The sequence below is a fragment of the Tetrahymena thermophila genome (genome assembly GCF_000189635.1).
Source record: "Tetrahymena thermophila SB210 genomic scaffold scf_8254563, whole genome shotgun sequence".
NCBI lineage: Eukaryota > Ciliophora > Oligohymenophorea > Hymenostomatida > Tetrahymenidae > Tetrahymena > Tetrahymena thermophila.
In genome coordinates, this window is record NW_002476334.1 from 78,378 (window position 1) to 102,758 (window position 24,381).

A 24,381-nucleotide genomic window follows, 5' to 3' on the forward strand; every position below is an offset into this window, starting at 1 on the left:
AAAGCAAATAAAATTGAGAAAATATCATAATTTAGGAGTTTATTATTTCTTAACTCCTTTTAGCAAAGCAAATCTTCTAATTGTTAGTAATTTAAGAGAGTCTTTTTGATCGTCATTTAAATTTGTGTACCCAAGGAGACCAGGTACAAGACTAGCACTATAGCTTAAAGAAGCTTATCCCCAAGCATTGCATCCTAAAACGTAGCATACTTTACTTTGAGGAGACATAGTACCAACAAGAGGAGTAGAATCTGGTGTTTCAGAGTAGACACCATATTTTTTATCACAGTTCAGCTCTGAGTCTTTTAAATATGGTAATTTTTCTACTGTCCATCTTGCGAGAGAAGCACATCTTTCGGCATCTCTAGGAGGCTTTAGAGCTGAAAAGTGATCTTCACCACTACATCTTAGATGTCCTTTAGTTAAACACCAATCATGAGTAAATCCCCATGTGAAGAAATTCAGAGAGTTAGGGTAAGGTAAACGATTTTTATCATTTTTTGTTGACTCTGGTTCCTTCAAAGAGACTAAATATGAATAGCAAGGAATCAGTATTCCTGCCAAATTAGGGTCATTAAATAATCCACCTGTACAAACAACAACATAATTACTTTTTATTACAACCCCATTTTCTAATTTTGTTAATGCAAAACCCTCTTTGCTAGTTTTCACATTTACTACTTATGGAGTATTTTCAAACAGACTGTAAGATGGTTCTATTTTAAGAACATTTTATATCAGTTTTGAGGAAAACAGCTATGAGTTTATAACTGAATCATTTGGAAAGTAAATTCCTAACACGAATTTTGTTTGAGGTCCTCCAGCATGTTTCCAAACTTTTTCTTAGTCCCACAATTCAACTCCCTTGCATCCTAACTTCTTAAGTAGTTCAAATTCTTCCTTGAAGTCTTCAACATCTTTTTCCTCACAAACATACAAGGAGCCTTTTTATACTAAATTTTCATTTAGCTGCTCTTTTTCAAAAGCTATTTATGCTAATTCAGATTGAATTTGCAAGCCAGTATGTGCTAACTTTAAATAACGAACTGCTCCATTAAAACCATGATGCTATATATAATCTTTAGAAGTGCTTGGATATAAATTAACCATCATCTTGATTGTAGAAGTAGGGTAATCCATTACAGCAGATCCACTTTTGCTTGCATACTCAAACACTCTGCTTTAATTAACGTCATCTTCTCTTAAATATGCATGTTATGATGTAGTTTAACCTTAGTCATTTCCTTATCCGCTTTTTCCAGTGTCTACTATTACTACATTTTTTACTCCAGCTTTTTAAAGAGAATAAAATGCTGTAGCTCCTGATACTCCTGCTCCTACAATGAGAACCTCGCATTAAGAAGGCAATTGCTTTTAATTGTTTTAATTTATTTGACTCATATTATTTATTGAATATTCTTTTTTCAAGATTTTTATTATTTTCTTTAATTATTATCAATTTTGTTGATTTAAAAATCTTTAAGAGTAATTAAATAATCAAACAACAATTTTAGATTTATTTTCTAATAATTTATTATCTCCCACGATTTTCAACTTATTTTGTTGATATCATCTTAAAAAATCTTTGCACATTTCTGAAAATAAAAATTAGCAAAAATAAAAATATTTATTATAAAAAGGATTTTTAATTATTAATGAAATTTAAAAATATTGATAAATAAAACAATTAACATAATTACTGTATATTAATTAGCAAACTTTAACACTTTTAATAATTTAAAATATTATGTTTATTTTTGTTTTATTATATAAGACCAATCAATTTTTTTGTTCTACATTTCGATATTACTTTTTGTTTATAATGAATAAAAAGGGTTTTTATCATAATTGCTTATTATTTTAATTTTATCAGATATTCTTAATAATTTAAATTTTAAAGCTTATTGAAACATATTTCAAAGAGAATAAAATCTGTTTTAACATTGTAGATAATTATAGTACAAATTTAACTAGATGAAACAAAACAGGACTCATATTTTCTACAAGACATTACTCTTCTCATATGCTAAGATCTTATTAGCATTTTAATTTTACTTTTTTTCCCTCTTTTTAGTAAATATTTTTAATTATTGATTTGGAATGGATAAATAATTATTTTTATATTAGTTAGAGAGTGAAAAAATAACTTATGCATTCATAATATTTTACATAATCGAAAGGTGCATCTCTATATCAATAATCCATTCTATCCTTAATTTAAAGTTAAGAGATAAATTTTTGATAATTATATTTGGAATATTTAGTTGTGATGAGTTTTATTTATTCTACAGATCCAATGAATATTCAATTTATTTAGAATCTGGAATTTAAGGATAGTCGCTAGTTGTTTATTTTGCATCTATACCTAATCAAATCATTTGTTTATGCTACTCATATAATTTTCATACTGATGCTTTTGGAATTTATGGAATTTTATCACTAAATTTTTTAATAGCTATGTTAGTTTTGATATTTTAGAATGGATACTTATAATTTTAACATAGATTAAATAATCATAAGATTATGTTGAAGGTAATAAAAGAAGCATTTATAGTTTCGTTAAAAGTACTAACAAATGTTTCGTTATTTATACTAAATATGAGATCAAAATACTTTGTTGAATTATTCTTATCTTTCATAATAATATTAGCTTCAATAAACTATTATAGTTTAAATAAGAAATTTAATTTTATTAGCAGACAAAGATAAAATTAAGTTTCTTTTGTTTACCTTGAGTATGTGGCATATTTTTTAGATTTAATAGTAGATTTTAGATAACTTTAAAGTTAATCTATTAAATCTCAAATTGATATTTATGGCTATAGTTTCTTTAATAGAGCAAGCTTATCTTCTGTTTGTTTGAAAATATTTCTTTATTATTATTATCTGAAATTTCGGGTTTCAGATTTAGAATTATACTATACAGAATATATTGCAGTTAGAGTGAGTATACTAGCGATTGCAATTTAATCAGTGAGGTTAATAAATTATGTTATACTAGACTTTATAAAACCTGAAAGTGTAGAAATTAATTCATTTCAAGATCTAGAATTTTATTATAGTGATTATTCAAATAATAAATCTAGATATACAAACGTATAATAAGTTTAGTTATTTCATAACGAAAATTAATAATAAATATAGCTTTATATATAATTTACTTTTTCTAAATTTTAATCAAGTGAAATATCATTTTAATCACTTAAAAAATACAAAATATGGAATTAAAATATGTTTTCAGTTGAAATTACTAAGCCTCTCGATTTATATATCTTATTTGAATCAATTAATAAAGTGACAATTAATTAATGTATCAATCAAATTCTTCTACCATACATTGATGAAAATAACTAATGCTTAGCTTTAAGTTTAATGATCCAAAATGACGTTTTTATTTACTTAAAAAATTCTCGATTTATCATAAACAAAGAAATTGTTGACGAAATAAATAAAATTAAAATTTAAATTATAGCATTTAATCATTAAATTATTGATTTTATGACATGCAATCCTAAAGAAATATTGTATGATTTATATAGTTGATATAAAAATAGTATGAATTTAATTTGGAGTTAGAGTTACTTAAATTTTTTAATAATGCAAAATAATATTTATTTATGTCTGTTTTCACAAAAATTAATTAATTTTATAAATTCTGATTAAACAAACACTTTTCATATTATTAAAATACATTTTTTACTCAATTTTTCTTAATATGTAATATAAGTGCTCTACTAGTAAGAAGTTTATTTAAAATATTTTACCATAATTCACTTTTGACATTTAAAGATCTTACAGAGCTCAAGTATTTAAACAAAGATATTATCTATTAAATAACAATTAGATCAACACTAAAAACAGCTGCATAAAATATTGACCAAGTAAAATCTTTATTCCAATAGAGGTTTTTAATTATGGGTAAGAACCAAAGATAAATATCAGAAGCAGATGCTCCAATTAAAAGTAATGAAGCGACTACTGCACCATATCTCAAGAAAATATTTAAAGAAGTTAAAATTTAGTATAATAGGAATTTAACAGCTATTCCAAAGAATATTGAAGGTATTAATAATATAATATTTCCCTAATTAAAAAAAAATATTTTATAAATAATAGAAAATTAAGATAATTGATTAATTACCCTATAGAATACAAACTCTGTTGCAAAAAGGAAAGATAAATATTTTATGTATATCAGTGTAGATCTAAATATTCTACTTATTTATGGATCATAGAATTTAAACAAAGATATTAACTCGCTTCCAATCTTTTAAGTTTTATAAAAACAAATTAAACAAAATGATAAATTATTTTTAAAGATCTATTTACAAATGTATATTTAAGCTTTTCATTAGATTGATAGAATTAATCTTTTTATTTACTCTCTTCAGGATAAACTTGAGTGCAAAATGGAGAATCTTATTCATCTAACGTGAAAAATATAATAATTAATTAGTTATAAAAAAAGCTGATAGAAATTAATTACTTGCCATGTTTAATTTCGATCCTTATTTTTTTATTGTTGGGCTCAAATCAGTGACAGCTTAGCTATTTTAATCTAAATTATTTTAGCTTAAATCTTAGAAAGTGTTTATTTAAGACAAAAGTATAGCAATTTTAGACCTAGCTCTGCGAGTACGATGGGGACTAAAATTATAGCTATTTATTTATGAATTTTGAGCTTGTGTTTATTCTTTTGTTATGTTTACAGAGTTTACATTTAAACTATTTATTTAAGATTATAAAAATTTCTGTCTTTTTCTCCTTTTTGTAAATTCATTTTAAGGACTCTCTAAGCATTCTTCTTCTTGCTTAAGTTCCTACTTATTTTCTAAATCTCTAGGAGATTGATTTATCTGTTCTTCTTTAATAGATTAAACCTTATTTGAGTAAAATTTTTTATCCTTTCTGTCTAAAATGAACCCAATAATACAGCTAACCAACCAAAAAATTGTTTTTCCTGTGACAATCATCACAATTAAAGATCTCTTATAATCAAAATTTTCTTTTTTACACTCATCCATACTTGGACCATAACATCCATTGTTCTTACAACTTTCATGGCATTTAGCACATTCATTTTTATTTTGATCCTAAAATAAATCTTCAGGACATTAAGATATACACATATTCTTATATAAGTAAGAACCTTTAGAGCATTTAGTACATTAATTATTTTTTTCTCCTGTACATGATTCGCAAGTTTAATTACAGTTTTTGCAAACATTATTTTCAGAGTATTATTTTTCTTGGCAGGTATCTAAGCAAGCACTTCCATTAAGAAACCTAACATTTAATAAAATATTTAGTTTTTTTATAATAAAAGTATTTTACTTTCCCTAAGGGCAGCTTAAGCATTGATTATTTGAAGGTCCAGTGCAAGTTTAACACTATGAATTGCATTATGCACACTCATTTTTTGTTGTATCTATATATTGGTCTGAATTGCAATTTGCAACACATTATTGTTTATTAAGAATAAAAGGACTTTTACAAGTTTAACAATTACTAGATGATAAATTGCAAGAAGTACAATTTGGATCGCATGGTTTGCATGTAAAATCTTTATCCTAAAAAAAGCCAACTATGCAAACTGGTACACATTTTCCGTTTACAAGATAACTAAATTTTAAAATTATTAAAAATTATTGTTAAAAAATTTAAACAAATTAATATTTTACAATGATTATTCACATGTTAAGCAGTTTTAAGGAGTTGGTCCAGAACAAGTTTTACATGTTTTATCACAAACTTAGCAAGACATGCTTGGTATGTCTTAATATTGGTTTGATGCACAGTTGCTTACACAAGTTTTAGTAACAGAGTCTAAAATTTTTGTAGGCGGGCAGGTTAAGCACTCAGTTGATTTATTTTCACATGTTTTACAATTTTAATCACACTTCATGCATTTTTTATCAATGGAGCTATAGAAATAACCTTTATCACATTCAGATTAACATTTGTTTATTTATAACACACTATTTATAAATAATTGGTTTAAATAGATTACTTTTAAATGAAATTAAAAATTTTTTACTTTGGAGGATCGCAAGATAAACATTCAATAGATGAAGAACCAGAGCAGGTTTTGCAACTAGCATTACAAGGGAAGCATGAATTATTTGAATTATCAAAATAAGAATTATCACTACATTTAGATACACATGTTTGAGAAACTGTATCTAAATGTTAATTTGTAGGGCAGGTTGTGCATTGTTTTGATGAAACAGAGCAAGTTTAACAATTTTAATCACAAAGTATACATTTTTAATCAATTTAGCTATAAAAAAATCCATCATTACATTTCTATTAGCAATTAGTTCCTTATAAAACACTATTTTACCAAAAATTATCTCATTAAATTTACTTAAAAAAAACAAAAAATCTAATAAATAGATAGCATAGAGTATTTGTATTAAAATTAGAAAAAAAATTTTTGTTTTTTTAAAAAAATTAAAATCAAAAAAAATATTTTTTAAGTAAATTTTATATTTTTATTCCATTTAAAAATGAAATAAAAAATTTATTAATTAAAAATAATATTTTGAAATGAAAAATACGTTTAAAATAAAAAAAATTTTTATATTAAATTTACTTTGGAGAGAAGCAACTTTTACAATCATTAGATAGAGGCCCTTTGCAAGTTTAGCAGTTTTTATCACAATTTATACAAGTTTAATTTATTTGATCAAAATATTAGTCATTTTAACATTACGAAATGCATTTCTTTTTTACTTAATCTAAAAATTAGCCATTCTAACATGTTAAACATTCAGTTGATACATTTTAACAAGTTTCACAATTTGGATCACAGATAACACATTTTTAGCTTTATGAACTAAAATAATATCCTTTATCACAATTTTATTAGCAATTAGTACCTTGTAATACTCTAAAAATTAAATTATTAGAATTAAAAAATAATTTTGTTTAAAAAATTTTACAATGGAGGATTACAACTTAAGCAATCTGAATCAAGAGGTCCTTGACAAGTTTTACATTTAATATTACAAGGTTTGCATGCTTTGTTTTATAGATCTTAATATTACCCATCTTGACATTATGAAACACACTTTTTAGAAACAGTATCTAGAAGTTTCCCAGGTGGGCAGGTAATACATTCAGTGGACGAATTCACACAAGTTTAACAATTTGGATCGCAAGGTAGACATTTATTATTACTACTAGCATAGAAGCCATTATCGCAGCTCCCTTAACATTGTGTTCCTTGCAAAATTCTAATTTATTATTTTATTTTTAAAATAAATTTTAACTAAAATTAATATTTACTTTGGAGGGTTACAACTTAAGCACTGATTATTGTTTGGACCAGAACATTACTAGCAATCTTTGTTACATTAAATACATGAATTAGAAGCTTTATTGAAGTACTAATCATTCCTGCATGCTTGTTTGCATTACTTTTCTGCTTAATAGAGTATTAAGGGAGGAACACAAGTTATGCATTAGTTATCATTAGGCCCTGAACAGGTTAAACAAGTAGTATCACATGGCTTGCACTTCTAATCAGCAGAGTCTCCATATTAATTTTTCCCACAGTCACTTGTACATGTAGAAAGTTTAAGATAACTGTTTTTATTTTGATTTAAGTTTATTAAATAATTCATAAAATGTTTACTTAGGAGGATTGCAAGAAGTACACTATGTAGATGAATTGATACATCCCTTACAATTTGAATCACAAGATAAACATGAGTTACTTACACTGTCAAAGTACTAGTTATCATCACAGCTATTTACACACTATTTAGTCTTTGGTTGGAATATTAATGGTTTTTAACATGTTAAACACTGAATAGAAGAATTAGAGCAAGTTAGACAATTAGAGTCACAAGGTTTACATGTAAGATCACTTAAATCAGCAAATTAACCATTCGGGCATGATGGAACACATTTGTTAGTGTCTAAAAAACTATTTATAATAAGTTGTAACTTAAAATGATATTTTTTATAAAATGTTTACAGTGGACTTTTGCATTTAGTGCAAGAATTAGGGCCAGCAGCTGAGCAGGATGCACATGTAGAGTCACAATTAATACATTTGTTAGAATCTTGATATTAGTCAGTATCAGGGCAAGTTAAACTACAAGTATTATTTTTTGTTTGCAATTTTTTTGGAGGAAGACAAGTTATGCATTAATCTGGATTTGGCCCAGAGCATGTGAGACAAGTTGAATCGCATGGCTTGCAAACATTTCCGCTTTTATAATATTAATCAGGGCAGTTACTTAAGCATTCTCCGTTTAGTAAGAATGTAGGTTAGCACTAAGTGCAAGATTTTTTATCACCTAATTCAAAATAAAAATTAAATTATATTTTAATGACTAGTTCTCAAGCAAATAAACAAAGATTGATCAATTAATAAATTTACCAGGACTCTAACATTTGTAACAGCTTGCATCACATTACTTGCAGATATTATTTTAAGTATCTGGATAGTATTGAATGTCGGGACAAGATTTAACACATGAATTATTGTATAAAAATGTCCCTGGTTTACATGCTGTGCACTAAGACGAGCCTAATACATTAAAAAATTGGAATTATATTCTCAACAAATTATGAATTTTTATTATTTTACTTGATCCACTGCAGTTTAAGCAGCTAGAATCACAAGCTGTGCAAATACCTTAGTTATTCCAAAATGAATCTGGACAAGGTTGATAACATTAAGAATTGTATAAGCCATACCCAGGCATACACTTTTAGCACTTAGTACTGTCGTTACATTACTAGCAGTTATCTATACACTTAAACATTTTAAATGAAATATTTTTATATGTTAAACTAAAAATAATTTATTACTGCTTCTAATAAAATATAAAGTTCCCTTATACCAAAAGATTCGTTGTAAGGACTCTCATCTAAGTTTGAGGAGATTATTACTTCTATAGCTGGATTAGAGTGGGCAATCGTTTTAGATATTGTTTCTATTTTATCTTCGTACTCACTTAAACCGCATATTTAATCGTTAAAGTTATTATAATCTTCATTAATTTCAAAAATCTTATTATTATCTATTAAAATATAGAAATTTTCTTTATCCCAAGAATCAATGATGTAAGCCTTAAAAGAAATAGTCAACTAATAATGAGGATCTCTATTTTTTTATTTATTAATTTATTATTTTTTTTAAAATACATTTTAATTTATAATTTTTTGTATACAAATTTGAGCTTTTCCAGGTTATTTTTGATTTTGATGAAGCTAAATTCGCACCCCCAAATAATTGAACTCCTCCACAATTAGTAAAAACTTAATTACTTGGATTATTATTTTCTAATCCATTACCATAAAAATTTTAAGTTAGTAAATTCATTCCTTTGATTTCACTTTCTCCAAAAGTCTAGCTAAATAATCCCCTTAATGCGTATTTCCCAACTAATTTATCAAATAAAGTTAAAATGTAGACAAATTAATTAAAAAAAATATTTACTTTTTAGTGATGAGATAGGATCTTTACAAATATTATTAGTTAATGGTGCATATGGCGGGCAAGAAGAAACACACTAATCAATATGAAGATAAAAACCTGATTTACATGTTAGACATTGTCGCTTAGGTGAGGAGCTGCAAGCTTAGCAATTTAAGGTATTACATTTATCATATTCGCATTTTGAATTAATTAAGTTTTAGCTATAATCTGAAGGACATTATTATAGGCATGTATTTTGATATTCAAAATATCCAGCAGCACATTTGCATATGCTTCCCACTAAAGAAAAATTATTGGGGCAAGATAAACAATTATTCTTTTTTTATATTTTATCAGATATTAAAAAATTGAACTTGTAGTAATCAAATAATTAAAAAGAAATATATATCTAATATAAAGTAGTTTACAGATGTTGGACCATTGCATGTAAGACAACTTTAATGGCATGTTTCCACATGCAAAATAATGTTTCTAATCCCATAACTAGAGGTAGAAGACGCAAAATTAGATTTTATTTGAAGCTAAACATTAGGAGTGGAATGAGTTACATTTATATGATATAATTTTAGCGTGTCGTAATATGAACTGGTACAAAATGATTTGGAAGGACTAATACTTTCTTTCTGATATGAAGTTTAGACATTATTATCAACTGATATTTCTAATTTATCAGAGCTTGACCAATTTTTTATATTAAATAAAATTAAATCAAAACTAAATGCGATGCTCCAATGAGGGGGCAGAGAAGAGTATGTTCTTATTATCGGACTAGAGTTTGAATTAGAGCTATACTAGCCTATAATATATTTTGTTTTATACTCAAACCAAAATCCCGAATTACATTTCATTTACTTATAATCATTTATGGGACTAGTATTATCATATTCTTAAGCAAACAATAGATCGTCTATTTGTCATAAAAAATGTTAAAATGTTTTTAATTAATCTATTGTAAAGTTACCAGCCCTTAAGAAGACTAAAAGATTTTAGCTTACAAATAATGAGAAGGCAATTTTTAAAAGAAAGAATTATGCTTTCATTTCAAATTTTTGATTTTACCTTTTTGTTAGTTTATTTAAAATATTAAAGTATATTTCTCAAAAATAAATTATTATTTATCCAACAAAATGAGACATATATCAAGTTAGTTATATTTTAGATATGTTTTGAGTTTTTAAAAAATAGTTAGATGTCAGAAATAATTAAGATTTTTAAATTAATCTTCAATCATCTTATGTTCACACAATCAGTCAATAATCAAATTATTAAAAATTTACCTTTCAATATCACTATTTATCTATTTCAGATCTTCGATACTTGAGTAATTGATCTATTCAAGCAACCTTACATTCGATTTCTAATTTCATAATTTCAGAAGTATTATTAAATTAATTACAATCATTAATCAGAAGAAAATTAAAGTTTATAAGCAAATTATAGTTTGGTAAGCTAAATTACATCATATTCGCATTTATAATTTTTCTTTTATTAATCATTGAAATAGCAGCTTAAATAGTTTAAATAAAAATTATGTGATAATTATTGAATTTTTAATACAAATCAATTACAATAAAATAGTGATACTTATTTTAGATTACCACAAATTTAAAAAAATAAATTTTTTAGCTTAGGTTTAAATTTGTGGTACTTTCTGACTTTTTTAATTAATATTTTTGACAATTTATTATAATAAGTAAGGCTACAAATTTTTACACTTACAATACAAGCACTTACTTACTACTCTTAATATTATTTAAAAATGAAATATTTATATTTAAATAAATGGTTAAAAATATTTCTGAACGCTTTTTAGGATAACAACTTTTTTGCTCTTTTACTAATTTTATATTAGTATTAAAAAAATGATATTAAAAAAATAGAAATAGGAGATTTACTTTGTTTAATTTTCATACTTGATAGATTTTAGTATTTTATTTTTAACTAAAAAAAGTAAAAACTTAGATTTTGATATAAAATTCATTCAAGTATTTATTTGAGTATAATTTTTATACAAACAATTTAATTTAATATTAATCTGATTAAATCTTTCATCACTTAAACTAAGAATAAAAATGGTTATTAAATATAAATTAAAACTCAACTAAAAAATATTAATTAAAATATATTTTATTTAAAAAAATTTTTTTATAATTTAAAATTTTAAAAAGTAAAATATAATTTTTTATTAATTTATATAAATAAAAGAATATACAGAGTTTTATTGAAAGAATTATTTGAAGTTTTCTTCATTGATTTAAACAAAAATAAAAATTAAACTTAAATTTTGTTAACTCTACTACAATAAAATTAATTAAAACATATTTTTATAAAAATATTATTTTAAGAATTAAAAAAGTCAAATATTATTTTTTTCTAATTTTACTTAACATAAGATGTTTTTTATTATTGAGTTATTTGAAATTTTCACTATTAATTTTATTATTTATATATAAACAATATTTCCAGATAATTCAGTAATCATATTATATTATTAAATAGCCTAATAAATATTTAAATTAAAAAGAAGTCGATTTTACTTAAATATAATATCAAAATATGAGGCTATAAAACTTCGATTTAACGAATTTGATTAATATGTGTGAAAAGAAGGATATTTTTAAAAATTAAATTGATTTTAAATTATACATGTAACTCAATATTCGTGGTGTACTAAATCAGAGGCATGTTCTTTTTATATTTAGGATATTACTTAAAAGATAAATTGTATATTTTGTCCACTTCTATATATTTAATGCTTTAATAGCAACAAATTTGCTCTAAGTTTTATTAGGTTTTTGTTTAGATTAAATAAAATTTGATACACTTATATTTATGGTTTCCAATCATTCATTAATTTAGCTATATTTATTTTTTATGTTAATACATATTACTTAGTAAATTTTTTAAATATAATAATGGTTCTTTATAATTCTAGTTTAGCTTGCGAAGCTAATTATTATTTAGATATAAACATCTATACTTAGATTTGCTATCTTTAAAAGAAAGACTTTTCTTGTAATTAAATTAGCTCTTTTTGTAAATCAGGATATTTTGAATGTTAAAATTATTATTCTTACATGAATTAATGTTAATATTGTCTTTAATGAGAATAACTTTTGTTCTTAAAAATTTTGATATAAAATAATAAATTGGTTTATTTTAAGATTTCTTTACTCATTCAAGTATATTAGGTTTGTAATAATTCTGATGAAATAGTTTTAATAAGCTTTTTAAATTCTTTAATACTTATACTGTTCATTCCTTAGATCAGATTTATCTATACCATATAAATTGGAAAATATTTTTGGTATGATTTTCTTATAGGTTTTATAACCTCTTAATTATCAATTATAATATATATTTTTTTTAGGAAATGAGTAAAATTATAACAATAATATAATAATTTGGTTGTTTATCTTGCTACCTATTGATTTAATTTAATTTTTGGTTTAGATCATTTGTTTAAGTTAGAATGCTTCAGCTATGTTTATAATATCAATAATTTTTATAAATTTAAAAATTTGTATTTAAAATTAAGTTGATTCATCATAATTTCATATAAACTTAATATTTATACTATTTTAATTTACAAGGATAAATACATGAATTTAAAATATTTTAATAATAAATTTAAGATAGTCATGTTAAAATATAAAAAAATGTTCTAAAACTATAAATGATGTTATATTTACAAAAAAATATTTAAGATATTAATTTATCTTGAAGAGCTTTAAAGTTAACTTTATATGTATATTATTAAAATCTGTAATTTAGTTGTATTTAACAATTTTATAATTTGAAAATTTTAATCAGCCTCTTTTAGAAATCCTAAGATGACTTTTTTATAAATTTATAACTAAAAAATTTTTTATTTTTTTACTTTAAATATATTTTATATTGAAAATACCAAATCTTAATCATAAAAACATTAAAAATTTAACAATTACAAAAAATTGAAGTTTTCCCTTTAAATTTTTGTAGAATTTTAAGTCATTTTAGTAAAATATATTTATTTAAATATTTAGGCACACTACTAGAAATTGTTTGTAGAATTTTAAAGTACAAAAAAATACAGGCAATTCTTGATTAATTTGTATTGTTTTTGTAGTGATAAATGAAATAATTAATTATTATTTATTTATTTAAAATTGTAATTGATTCTATATATTAATGCTTTTTATGGCAAAAAAGATGTTTTGAATAAATTTATAATTTCAATTTTTATTTTCAAACAAATTAAGGGAATTATTTAATAAAATTTAGATTTATAAAAATAAATAATTTCTAAATATTTACAGATTGGATAGCTTAATTTTAGAACTTTTGTATATAAATGAGATATTTTTGAGAAAATACAAAATTAAATTTTAGATTTGTATACAAATTTTATTTTATTCAAGATTTAGAAGCAAATATTTATCAATTTTTCAACTTATCAATAAAGCCAGCTATCTAATATTAATAATTAGTGAGAGATAAAATTCTATTTGTATAATTTTTTATAATTTAATATTAAGAATAGTAAATATTTCTGCTTATAATAGAATTTATAAAAATAATTAGTTAATTTAATAAAATATCAAAGAGTTTATTAGTATTTTAAAATGTATTTAATTCAGGTTCTAAAATGTTTTCAAGGGAAAATATAAAAATACTATCAATTTTTTACTTTTGTTTAAATATTTATATTTTATACGCAGCAAATATGTAATTAGTTAGGTTCAGTTTATAAAATTCTAAAGTATTATCAATAAATGGGCGAAACATTTTTGCATTAAATTTATAAAAGAAAAAACTAAAAAATTGCTAGAAAAAAGTTGATGTAAAGCTAAAAAGTTGAAATAAAAATACCCATTCATTTTTTTAAAATAGTTGAAAGTATTTAGAAGAAAAAAGAACAAGTTTTTATTAACATTTGAAGGTAGGTAAAAAACCAAAAACAAACAAACAAAAAAATATGAATTTCATGTTAAAAGGGTGAATGGATGAATGAATTAATTAGTTTAGTTGAAGAAAGAAATAATGAAGATATTAATAAATTAATGATCATTATAAAGAGATTCATTTAGTTATTGTTTAATACATAAAAATCTTTGTAATATTGAATATAATAAGTTTTTATTGAGTATTCCTTACAAATCTTAAGCTAGCAATTTTATAATATATCACTCTATTAATAATAATATCATTTAGCATCTGCTATATTAATATAAGTAAAAACATATCAATTTAGCAGTCAAATAGAATAAAAAGTTCACCTTAGCCATAGATTTTACAATAAATCATCTGCGAATTTTAGTATAAAATCCGCATCAATTAAATTTACATTTAGTTAAATTCTAATATATAAATTTCGCAGACTATTAGGTAGACTATGAATCCATCTTTAGTAAAAGAAAACTTTAATTAAAATGAAGACGCAAATCCTGCTCTTAATATAAACGATAAAGGAGGTTTAAGTCCTTAAGAATCAATAAATGAATAGATAAAAATTTTTGTGAAATGTCTTTATATAACTATTAATATAGCGTTTATTTGCATTGTACTGGTGACATTTATTTTGAATAAAGATAATCTTAAAAATATGTTCTTGATTTTAGGTACTATCACTTTATTAATATGTATGATAGATATACTGCTTATTATAAAAGAGACCTTTTTACATAACATTTTGCAATAGTTATTGATAGTTACAAAGTAGGCAGTGATAATCGCATCGATTCTTATTTACCATGACTAGGAGCACAATTAGAGCAGAGCAACCAGAATATAAGAAATGCTATTTTTGTTTTCATTTGTTGGTATTGAAGTATCAAGAAGAATACAACTAATTTCTTTTCCTTATATAATATACCTATAGATTATCTTTTTTATAATATAAGACTTTTGCACTGGAATGGCAGTTTATTTTGCTCTTTCATGTTTATTTATTATCGCCATTACTATCTTCCTCAACAAGATTGATTAAAATATTAACAGATTGATATATAGTAAATCTTATGGAGGTTAGAGCTAAGATGCAACTTTAACTTCTAATCACAAAAATCTAAGTTACTTTATGTCTTTTTAATTTAATTGTACTACTTAAGCAGCGATGTAACCTAGCTCATACTAATTAAATCCCTCAATAAGAAAACTAGCTTCTTAGACATAATCTCACTACATTCATAGCGCTAACATAAATAATATGATAGGTAGTGGCGGTATTGTCTAGTAAAACAATAGGATTCATCAAACAAGCAGCAACTTAAATTTTTAAACACAAAGATAAAATATATAAAACCTCAATATTATGAACGAGAATTCTATTTACTGTAATTCACACAGAGTTAGTAATAATTTAAATAACAATATTTAGTAAGATTCTATGAACATTAATAACCATAGCTCAAATAATTTTTTTTTCAATAAAAACTTACACAGTAGCATTTATTAAAATTTGAATTAGCAATAGAATTAGATTAACAAAAACGGGACTACAAATAATCCTAAGATTATTTAAGCGACTTCTAGTAAGAACAGTTTTTAGTAAAGCATAAGGAAAAACACTCGCATGCTCAGCAATTAAAATGCTAAAGTCAGACTTGGTTAAAAAAATAAATTTAGTTCTCAGGTTGGGTTTGGGATTAATATTTAATGTCCTAATTGTGGTAATTTACAGGTTTAGACTATAGAAGATAGCATAATATAGTAACAAAATTTCAACTAATCTCCCCAAATGATGAAATCGAATACAGTTAAGAAGCAATCAACTTTGTCAAAAACATAACTCTCTATGATCAATGATGAAAGTTTTTACTTCCCAGAAATTAAATAGCAAACAATCTTCGAAGAGTAGATTTCTAACAGCTAATAGGGTCTCCCTATTTAAATTCCTAACTATGAAAAAACTTTAAACTAAATTTAAAAGCAAATAAATATTCCATTTCAATATCTTATAATCAGCTCTTAAGAAAAAAAGATAGAAATAGTTGAAACAAACAATGAAGACACAAAAAAATTTATAAGCGAAATGCACATAGACGAACTAACCGTCTCGCTAGAAAAGTTTATTAAAATGTTCTTTGATCCTAAATATAAAGATATTTTAAGTAAAAACTATCACATTTGTCAAAATTAAAGAACATCAACGATATACAAAATGATTATCCAAGATCATATCCAATTTGATAATGGATTTCTTCCTTCCCCTAAAAGTAAAGCTCATCATTTATAAACTGCTGAAAACAACTTAAGTGAAAATTTGAATCTGTAAAGTCAATTGTAATAATTGCAGTAGTAGCAACAACAACATCACCTGATCTAATTATTTCCTCAATAGCCTGCAATTTAAAAAAGATCTAGTAATCTGAGCTTATCAAAAATGAACTCGATTGTCTATTCTATGAATTAAAATTAAAATATCTAAAATCTAAAATTTTTATCGCAGAATATAGCAGTTTTTTATTTTATAGAAGTAACTGATGTTTACAAGGAGATTTAAGAAAACCTAAATGAAAATAATACAGTAGACAAAGAAGGCTACAAAGATGATCTCTTAGCTACTGTTACTCACGATTTGAAAAACCCTCTAAATGGTATGGTTTAAATGCTTGATTTATGTGAAAAAGAAATAATTAATTAAAAAGATATTACCTAATAGAATCAATTAAATTTAGAAAAAATCAAGGAGTTTTTGAGTATAGCCTAAAAAAATACCCAGCTTCTTTTATTTTTAGTGCATGATATTTAAGATTTTTATCAGCACTCGAAGAGAAAACTTAGATTAGTCAGCGAGCAAGTTAAAATAGATGATTTAATTAATGAACTCAATAGTTTATTTCTTCCATAAGTAAAATTGAAAGGTATTGAGCTCATTTTCATTTCAAAACTATGCAATGATTACATTTATACAGATGGATTTAGATTAAAATAAATTATGATCAATCTTATTAGCAATGCAATCAAATATACCTCAAGAGGTGGAGTGACTGTCTCTTTTTCTAATACAAACAAGTAAGAGCTTTTTAAAATATCCATTTCAGACACTGGCTCAGGTATTCCAGATAACATTAAGAATGAGCTTTTTAAGCTTTATCAAACATTTGACAATAAAAAAGGTGAAAACCCGAGAGGTAATTACTTTAATATTTTGATATTAAATACTTGTAAAAAATATTAATATTTTAGCTTACTTGAAAATACTGGGTTATATTTACAACTTATTAATTAATTATCTTAATTTAAAATTTTAATTGATGCAAACTCACATTCTAATTGCATAGAATTTACTTACAAGAATATACTTTTTTTTAAAAAATACTTTCCAAAATACTAAATAATAATACATGACATTTATTTTTATATTTTATTTTTATCAATATAGGAGTTGGCTTAGGTCTTGTTATTAGTCAAAAACTTGTATAAGAAATGGGACCTAGCAAACAATAAATATAGTTGATTTCGGAAAAAGATAAAGGCACTACTTTTTCATTTGTTATATTTTTAAATTTGTAAGATAAACACATTTACAATTATTGTGATGCAAATTCAGTGATGAGCATAAAGACTGAAGGATGTAGTATTGAAGACTAAGAACTATAGCATGATTACAAAAACTAAGAAAATCAAAAGAAACAAACAAATTAATTTTCGGAAGAAAGTGAGCAAGAGAACTACCTTTCTAAGAATATTTTAGAAAATATATAATTTGACACTAAATAGTACATATCTCATGCAAATATCCCTTTAGTTTCTGATAGATTTTATAATATGAACGATTTGAAGAGTCTAGGCAATAAGATCAAATAATTAAATAGCCTTATCTAAACTCCTAGTGGTATTTTATCCAACCAAAAAAACCGTTTCAATTCTAGTTTTACAAATATATCTTAAAATTATGATGGGATCCTTACAAATAATAACTAAAATGACCATTAGATTAGCCATAGCAGTCAGTAAATCAGTTTAACTCCTAAATCAATTTACGAAAGTGAAAGAAATATCAAAACCAACTTTGAGTACAAATTTAAATATAACAAGTCACCTTTTCGTAACATAAGTAACCCAAACGAATTATCTCCTCCTCCTCCTCCTCTAGAATAAGGCTATAAAATATAAGGTATTTTATCTAATAACCAAAATTTAAAGAGTGGTTCATAATATACAGGAAATTCTAAATCTTTTATTAAAAATTAATTGACTAATTCATAATAAAATCAAATTTAAGCTTTTCAATCAGAAATTAATTAATCAGAGTTGGTTCCTTCCTCATCAAAAACACTTTATAATGCAATAATTGTTAATGAAAATCTGAAGCTAGCTGATAAAATTGATTTTGAAAACAATATTCAAAATAATCATCAAGTATCTTAGTAAAATTAGTAACTTTCGACATAAAATCTATAAAAAAGCAGAACTCCGACTCAAAAGAGATTAAATTCAAATGGAAACATAAGCTCTAATTTTACAACAACTCTCTAAAATCCAAAACAAAACCACAAAAAAGCTGTTAGAAAATTAAGTAGCTCATACTACATCAATAATATTCCCCAAGACCAAAGCGCATTGCATAGTCCTTAAATGGAGTAAAATTCTAACGAGCAATTCATAGGATAACTGAGATAGCTAGGAGTAAAAAGTGTTCTTATTGTTGACGATGAACCTTTTAACATTTATGTGATGCTCTAAACTTTAGATTTTTTACAAAAAAATGAATTCCTTCTTGAAAAGGCGTACAACGGTAAAGAGGCTGCTGATTTAGTTTAAAATAGCCCTAACGGATACCAGCTAATATTTATAGATTCAAATATGCCAGTGATGAAAGGAACAGAAGCAATACAAATAATAAAAGGTATTAATTAAGAAATTATTATAGTAATGATATCAGGTGATTCTCGTCTGGATGAAATTTAAAATGCTCAATAAAGCGGGGCAGATGGGTTTCTTTCTAAACCAGTAAAATTGTAGCATATTAAAAAGGAAATAAATAAAATTTTCATGTAATTGAATTAAAATAACCTTTAAATATAAAATGTTAACTTTTCAAGCTAAAGTGAGCTTCTACTTTGAAAAAATCTATTAAAAAAGAATAAATAAATAAATGTTCCTAAAACTCTAAAATATTAAAACTAGATGAGCGAACCTTTTGTATTAAATAAAAAACCTAAATAAAAAAAAAATTTTAATTTTTACTGAATATATTTATATAAATTAATTAATAACAAATAAGTATTTTAGTAGGGATTGAGAATCTAAAATAAATGTAAAATAATAAATAAATAAATTAATTAAATTGAGCTTGTAATAAAATAAAATAGTTATATCTTACTCTACCTACACCTCTCCCTTTTTTATAAAAGAGATTCTAATCCCTTATTTTTAGTGATTAGCGAGTTTATCATTCTATGCAAAAAATAATTTTAAACAATTAAACTTGTAAATACATAAACAAATAAATCTTATTTAATTCTATTTGTCAGTATCTAAAATATAATGTCTTCTATTTTAATAAATTTATTAAATTATTTACTTTTTAAAGGCTTTCAGCTATAAAAACATGCTAACTAAATTAAAAATCACAATTAATTAAAAAATTATTTTTATCTTTTATTAAGTTTTTTAGGATGGATATTTATACATTTTATGTTTATAATAGAAAAGAATTTATTAATTTAAATGGCTTTTTAAAATAAACTCATAAAATAATGAGAATACCGCAAACAAATTGAAGGTATAATGAATATTTTGGTTTTATCTATTCTTTTTATTAGCTTTGCATAAAATAGAAAATCAAATCTAATAATAGATAACTTCATTTACAGTTTAAGCAAATCATATTTTAAAAGCAAACATTTTTAATATCTTAAAAACCTAATCATAATTAAGCTTAAATTTTATTCAAATAATGTAGCAATTTATTATGTTTATTAGGGAAAATTATTATTTTAGATTAAGTTTTGCGTTATGAGTATTAATTTATGAATAAAATTTTAAACCATTATAACTTTGTTAACTTAAATAATTGTTACTGGATCTTTTGTTTTACTCAATTAATATAATATTACTGATCTAATAAAATTATGAAAGATACTTTAATTTAAATTTACACTAGCAACCAAACGAGCTAGTTATGATTCACTCGTTTGACTAAACATTACGTTTGAAAAAAAAATAGAGAATTATTATCTTGTGGATATAAATGCTAGATGTATTTTCCTTATCTACGAGTCATATTTCCTAGTTAATTCTAAAAAAATCTTTTTACTTAACTCAAAAAATTAATTTCATCTATCAACCAATTACCTATAAATTCACTCATTCACTAAATAGCTAATATTTTTAGTGTTTAAAAAGTGTATTTGCTTAGATTTTTGAGTAAAATTAAAAAAAAAATAATTAATTAAAAAAGGTAAATAAACTTTGTAAAAGATATGAGTTCAAGACTTTTCAGTTTAAAAACAAATCTCGCTTAACCTAAGGTAGAGTATAAGCACTAAATTTTGGCTCCTGTTGAGTTAAAAATGGAAAAAGGTATGCATTAATTAAGAAAATTAACTTTTAGAAAGCAACATACAATTAAATATAAATAGAAATACCTTAACCTGGAAGCCATATTAATAAATTTATCCTCAAAGGATGCAGTAGGACTTCAAAAGACCCATATCTGTCATAAAAATTTGAATAAATAAAGGATATAGTAGATGATCAAAAAGTTCCTAACCATGGTTTAATCTCTCTTTATAATTAAAAATCTACCAATGATGAATCTCTCAAGATTAAGCCCAAGTTAGCCATTTGTATTACAATGTATAACGAAGCAAGAAAAGAATTAGGTATATTTTTATCTACTAATTTACTTATAAATTAATAAAATCATTATTAAAGAATCAAGTTTGGATGGTATTTTGAGAAACATGAAGCATTTCAAAAAAAATTTAGGAATTTAAAACGAAGAAATAGTTGTCGTTGTAATTTATGACGGTATTGACAAAATAAATAATGAAAAAGATCCAGATGACAATATGATTGAATACTTCAAGTAATTTAAAAATAACATAACACAAATTAAACAAAAATATTTAAAAATAGATTATGGGATCGTGTTGAAGGTTCTAAATACCACAACTCTAACTTTACTATTCCTAGAAAATATGAAAAATTCAAAGAGTAGTTGGAGCGTTCTAAGTATCAAGTAGAATAACTCAGAAATGATGACTTTAAGATCTTCAAGCAAAATGAGAAGCTTAACGAAGAATATATAAAATATAAATCAACTATAACTGATGATGTCAGACAAGAAGATGCTAAAAAGGCTGATTTCTTGTATTCTGTGAAATAAAAAGCTTAAAAATATATTGACTCAAAGAGCAATAACGCTATGTAATTTATAGACTTTATGATTAGATTTTATAAAATTTGACATCATTTAAATAATTAAATAATATAACCAAACGAAATTAATTTTTTTAAATTTATAGACTTTATCAAATGAGAGAACGTATTTCAAAAGTTGTTGATTAGAACTAGGAACAAGAAAAATCATCAAGCGCTAATGATGAAACTGAGGATTATCTCCATATTTTCCATTGCATCAAGTATAAAAATGGTGGTAAACTTTCAAGTCATTTGTGGTTCTTTTGTGGTTTTTGTGAGTTATTCTAGCCTGAGCATACTATTTTGTTAGATTGTGGTCTCATTCCAGATGAAACTGCACTAGTCAATATGTATTTAGCCTTAGAAACAGACAAAGATATTGGAGGAGTCTGTGGTTTTATGGGTATTAAATTATAGAATGTCTATAATGAATCAGGAGAGAGAAGTAATTAATTAAATTCATTTAAATAATTTACAATGGTTAATTTAAATAAATACATTAATAAATAAATAAATAACAGCTGATAACTTTGATGAAAAACAAGTAGACTGGATTTCATAATTGTATGAAGAAACATTTAGCATTCAAAAGGCTTAGATGTTTGAGTATAACATGGGTAAATAATTAATTAATAAATAATTTTCCTCTTCATTTATTTTTGCTAACTATTTTAATTAATTTAATTAGGTCATTTAATTGATAAACCTTTTGAATCTTTATTTGGGTTTATTTAAGTTCTTCCTGGTGCTTTTAGTGGTTACCGCTGGGAAGCTTTGAAAAGAGATAATGATGGAAATTCTATTTTAGATGATTACTTAGCAAGTGTCTTAGATAAAGAGTAGGAACTAACTTTAGAATAATAAAATATGAATCTAGCTGAAGATAGAATTCTTTGCTTAAAAATATTCTCTAAAAAAGGAAAAAAGTATACCTTAAGATATATTAGAAATGCTACTGCTAGAGTCGATCCTGTCACAGATTTGGTCACCTTAGTTGGTCAAAGAAGTAATTAACTAAATTATTTTCTTCGATTTTAATTTTATTAATTGATAAATTTCTTAAAATAATTTTCAGGAAGATGGATTAATGGATCATATTTTGCACTTATAGAAGCGCTTAAGAAGAAGAGTATTGTATACGAATCAGACCATACAACTTGGGAGCTTTTAAAGTTTAAGATTTGTATGAAATTCGCTCAATTAAATAATGTAAGTTTAGAATTTAAATAAAAAATTAATTTACTAATCTCTTATTGAATATTTTCTAGTTTTTGGGATATGTCTCTTTATCAGTATTCTTTACTATAGTGTTCATCATGATTTTAACTAACGTTGAAACAATTACTCTTAATTAAGCTTAGGATACAAACTCAATAGTTTCAGTTGTATTGACCACTCTTTTCTTAGTCTCTTACTTTATGTGCATTTTAATGATCATTTATTACTCAATAGCTTTCAATAATAGAAATCCTAAAGTTATATCTTCATTTTACGCTATTTCTACTTATTTAGGTATAATTATGTTAGCAGCCTTTGGTCTTATGATGGCATACGTTGTCGAAATGTTCATCTATGTAATTAAAAAGAACATAATTGGAAATATTTCAATAGAAGAAGAAAATAGAGGTTTGTTAAGCTCATGGAAAGATGAAAAATTACGTACTGTCTTCTCCTGGATAGTCGTTTTAGGTTTTGCAATTAATGTTATTCCTATCCTTTGGTACCCCACTAAAATTATTGAGATTCTTAAGTCTTTCATTCACTATATGGCTTATTAAGCATAATATATTCATTTATTGCTTATATACGCTATTTGTAGAATTGATGATCTCTCTTGGGGAACTAAAAACTCTGATGACAGTGGTGCCTAACAAGAATTGAGCAAGCAAATTAAGTTTAAATTCGTAGCTGAGTGGTTCATAACTAACGTCACTATTGGTATAGTTTTCTCTATCCTATTAACAAGTAAAGTTATTGAAGAAGATGAGTAATTCTCTAGAATAAAACCTTACATTTTATTCATAATTTCTATTTTCCTAACTGGACAGCTTTTATTCAGAATTTTCTTTGCCACCATCCATGAAATCTACTTTATATTCTTCAGAATATAAATGAATGAAAAATCAAAAAAAATCAAAAGAGATTAAGATAGCTAAAGCAAATTAAGAGAAATCAGAAATAAATTATTTAACAACTAATGAACAATTTATCTTTTAAAAATCAAACAATAATAATTCTTAACTAATTTATATTTTAAATTATTTTATATCTTTTACAATTTTATAAATTGTATACTTTCCATATAGATGTAACACATATAAAAATTAATTTTATGAATGAAATTCATAGTATTTAAAATTTGCGTATTCTATTTAACTAATTCTTAATTGTTAATTCTAAATATAATTATTAATTCTATTAATAATTTATTTTTAAACTAGGGTGAATTATTAAATAAATTATCCTAAATACCTTAATTTTTTTTTTTAAAAAATAGCTAAGTCTTTAAATTTTAGTTATTTTCTTTTCTCCATTCCCACCTATCTATCCATCAAATTTTTCTATCTATT

At 24.0% G+C, this 24,381-nt stretch overlaps 5 protein-coding genes across 5 annotated transcripts; 3 read left to right on the plus strand and 2 right to left on the minus strand. All coding sequences in view use genetic code 6, as the record gives it.

Annotated features, from left to right (window-relative positions):
* Positions 1-24: 24 nt before the first annotated feature.
* On the minus strand, positions 25-1,401 carry TTHERM_00599910 (FAD-dependent oxidoreductase; the record flags this gene model as incomplete). Its single annotated transcript, XM_001032465.3, has 1 exon — positions 25-1,401. The coding sequence occupies one exon, from the start codon at positions 1,399-1,401 to the stop codon at positions 25-27; it is 1,377 nt and encodes a 458-aa protein (XP_001032465.1).
* Positions 1,402-2,023: 622 nt separating this feature from the next.
* On the plus strand, positions 2,024-2,242 carry TTHERM_000599919 (hypothetical protein; the record flags this gene model as incomplete). The annotated part of the gene is made up of 2 exons (XM_012798758.1): positions 2,024-2,073; positions 2,128-2,242. 2 exons carry the CDS (start codon positions 2,024-2,026, stop codon positions 2,240-2,242), a joined length of 165 nt encoding a protein of 54 aa, XP_012654212.1.
* A 1,458-nt stretch (positions 2,243-3,700) lies between these two features.
* Positions 3,701-10,305, minus strand: TTHERM_00599920 (zinc finger lsd1 subclass family protein; the record flags this gene model as incomplete). Its single annotated transcript, XM_001032466.2, has 18 exons — positions 3,701-4,084; positions 4,142-4,267; positions 4,330-4,427; positions 4,487-5,286; positions 5,335-5,622; positions 5,682-5,978; positions 6,038-6,334; positions 6,596-6,892; positions 6,945-7,238; positions 7,291-7,590; positions 7,640-7,933; positions 7,985-8,309; positions 8,393-8,542; positions 8,603-8,771; positions 8,827-9,121; positions 9,189-9,402; positions 9,458-9,773; positions 9,865-10,305. The coding sequence occupies 18 exons, from the start codon at positions 10,303-10,305 to the stop codon at positions 3,701-3,703; spliced, it is 5,385 nt and encodes a 1,794-aa protein (XP_001032466.2).
* Positions 10,306-14,831: 4,526 nt separating this feature from the next.
* Positions 14,832-19,507, plus strand: TTHERM_00599930 (ATPase, histidine kinase-, DNA gyrase B; the record flags this gene model as incomplete). Its single annotated transcript, XM_001032467.2, has 2 exons — positions 14,832-17,571; positions 17,823-19,507. The coding sequence occupies 2 exons, from the start codon at positions 14,832-14,834 to the stop codon at positions 19,505-19,507; spliced, it is 4,425 nt and encodes a 1,474-aa protein (XP_001032467.2).
* Positions 19,508-20,868: 1,361 nt separating this feature from the next.
* TTHERM_00599940 (chitin synthase) lies at positions 20,869-24,012 on the plus strand (the record flags this gene model as incomplete). Its single annotated transcript, XM_001032468.1, has 9 exons — positions 20,869-20,968; positions 21,028-21,270; positions 21,323-21,476; positions 21,527-21,817; positions 21,916-22,256; positions 22,333-22,428; positions 22,500-22,817; positions 22,887-23,020; positions 23,080-24,012. 9 exons carry the CDS (start codon positions 20,869-20,871, stop codon positions 24,010-24,012), a joined length of 2,610 nt encoding a protein of 869 aa, XP_001032468.1.
* Between the last annotated feature and the right edge of the window lie 369 nt (positions 24,013-24,381).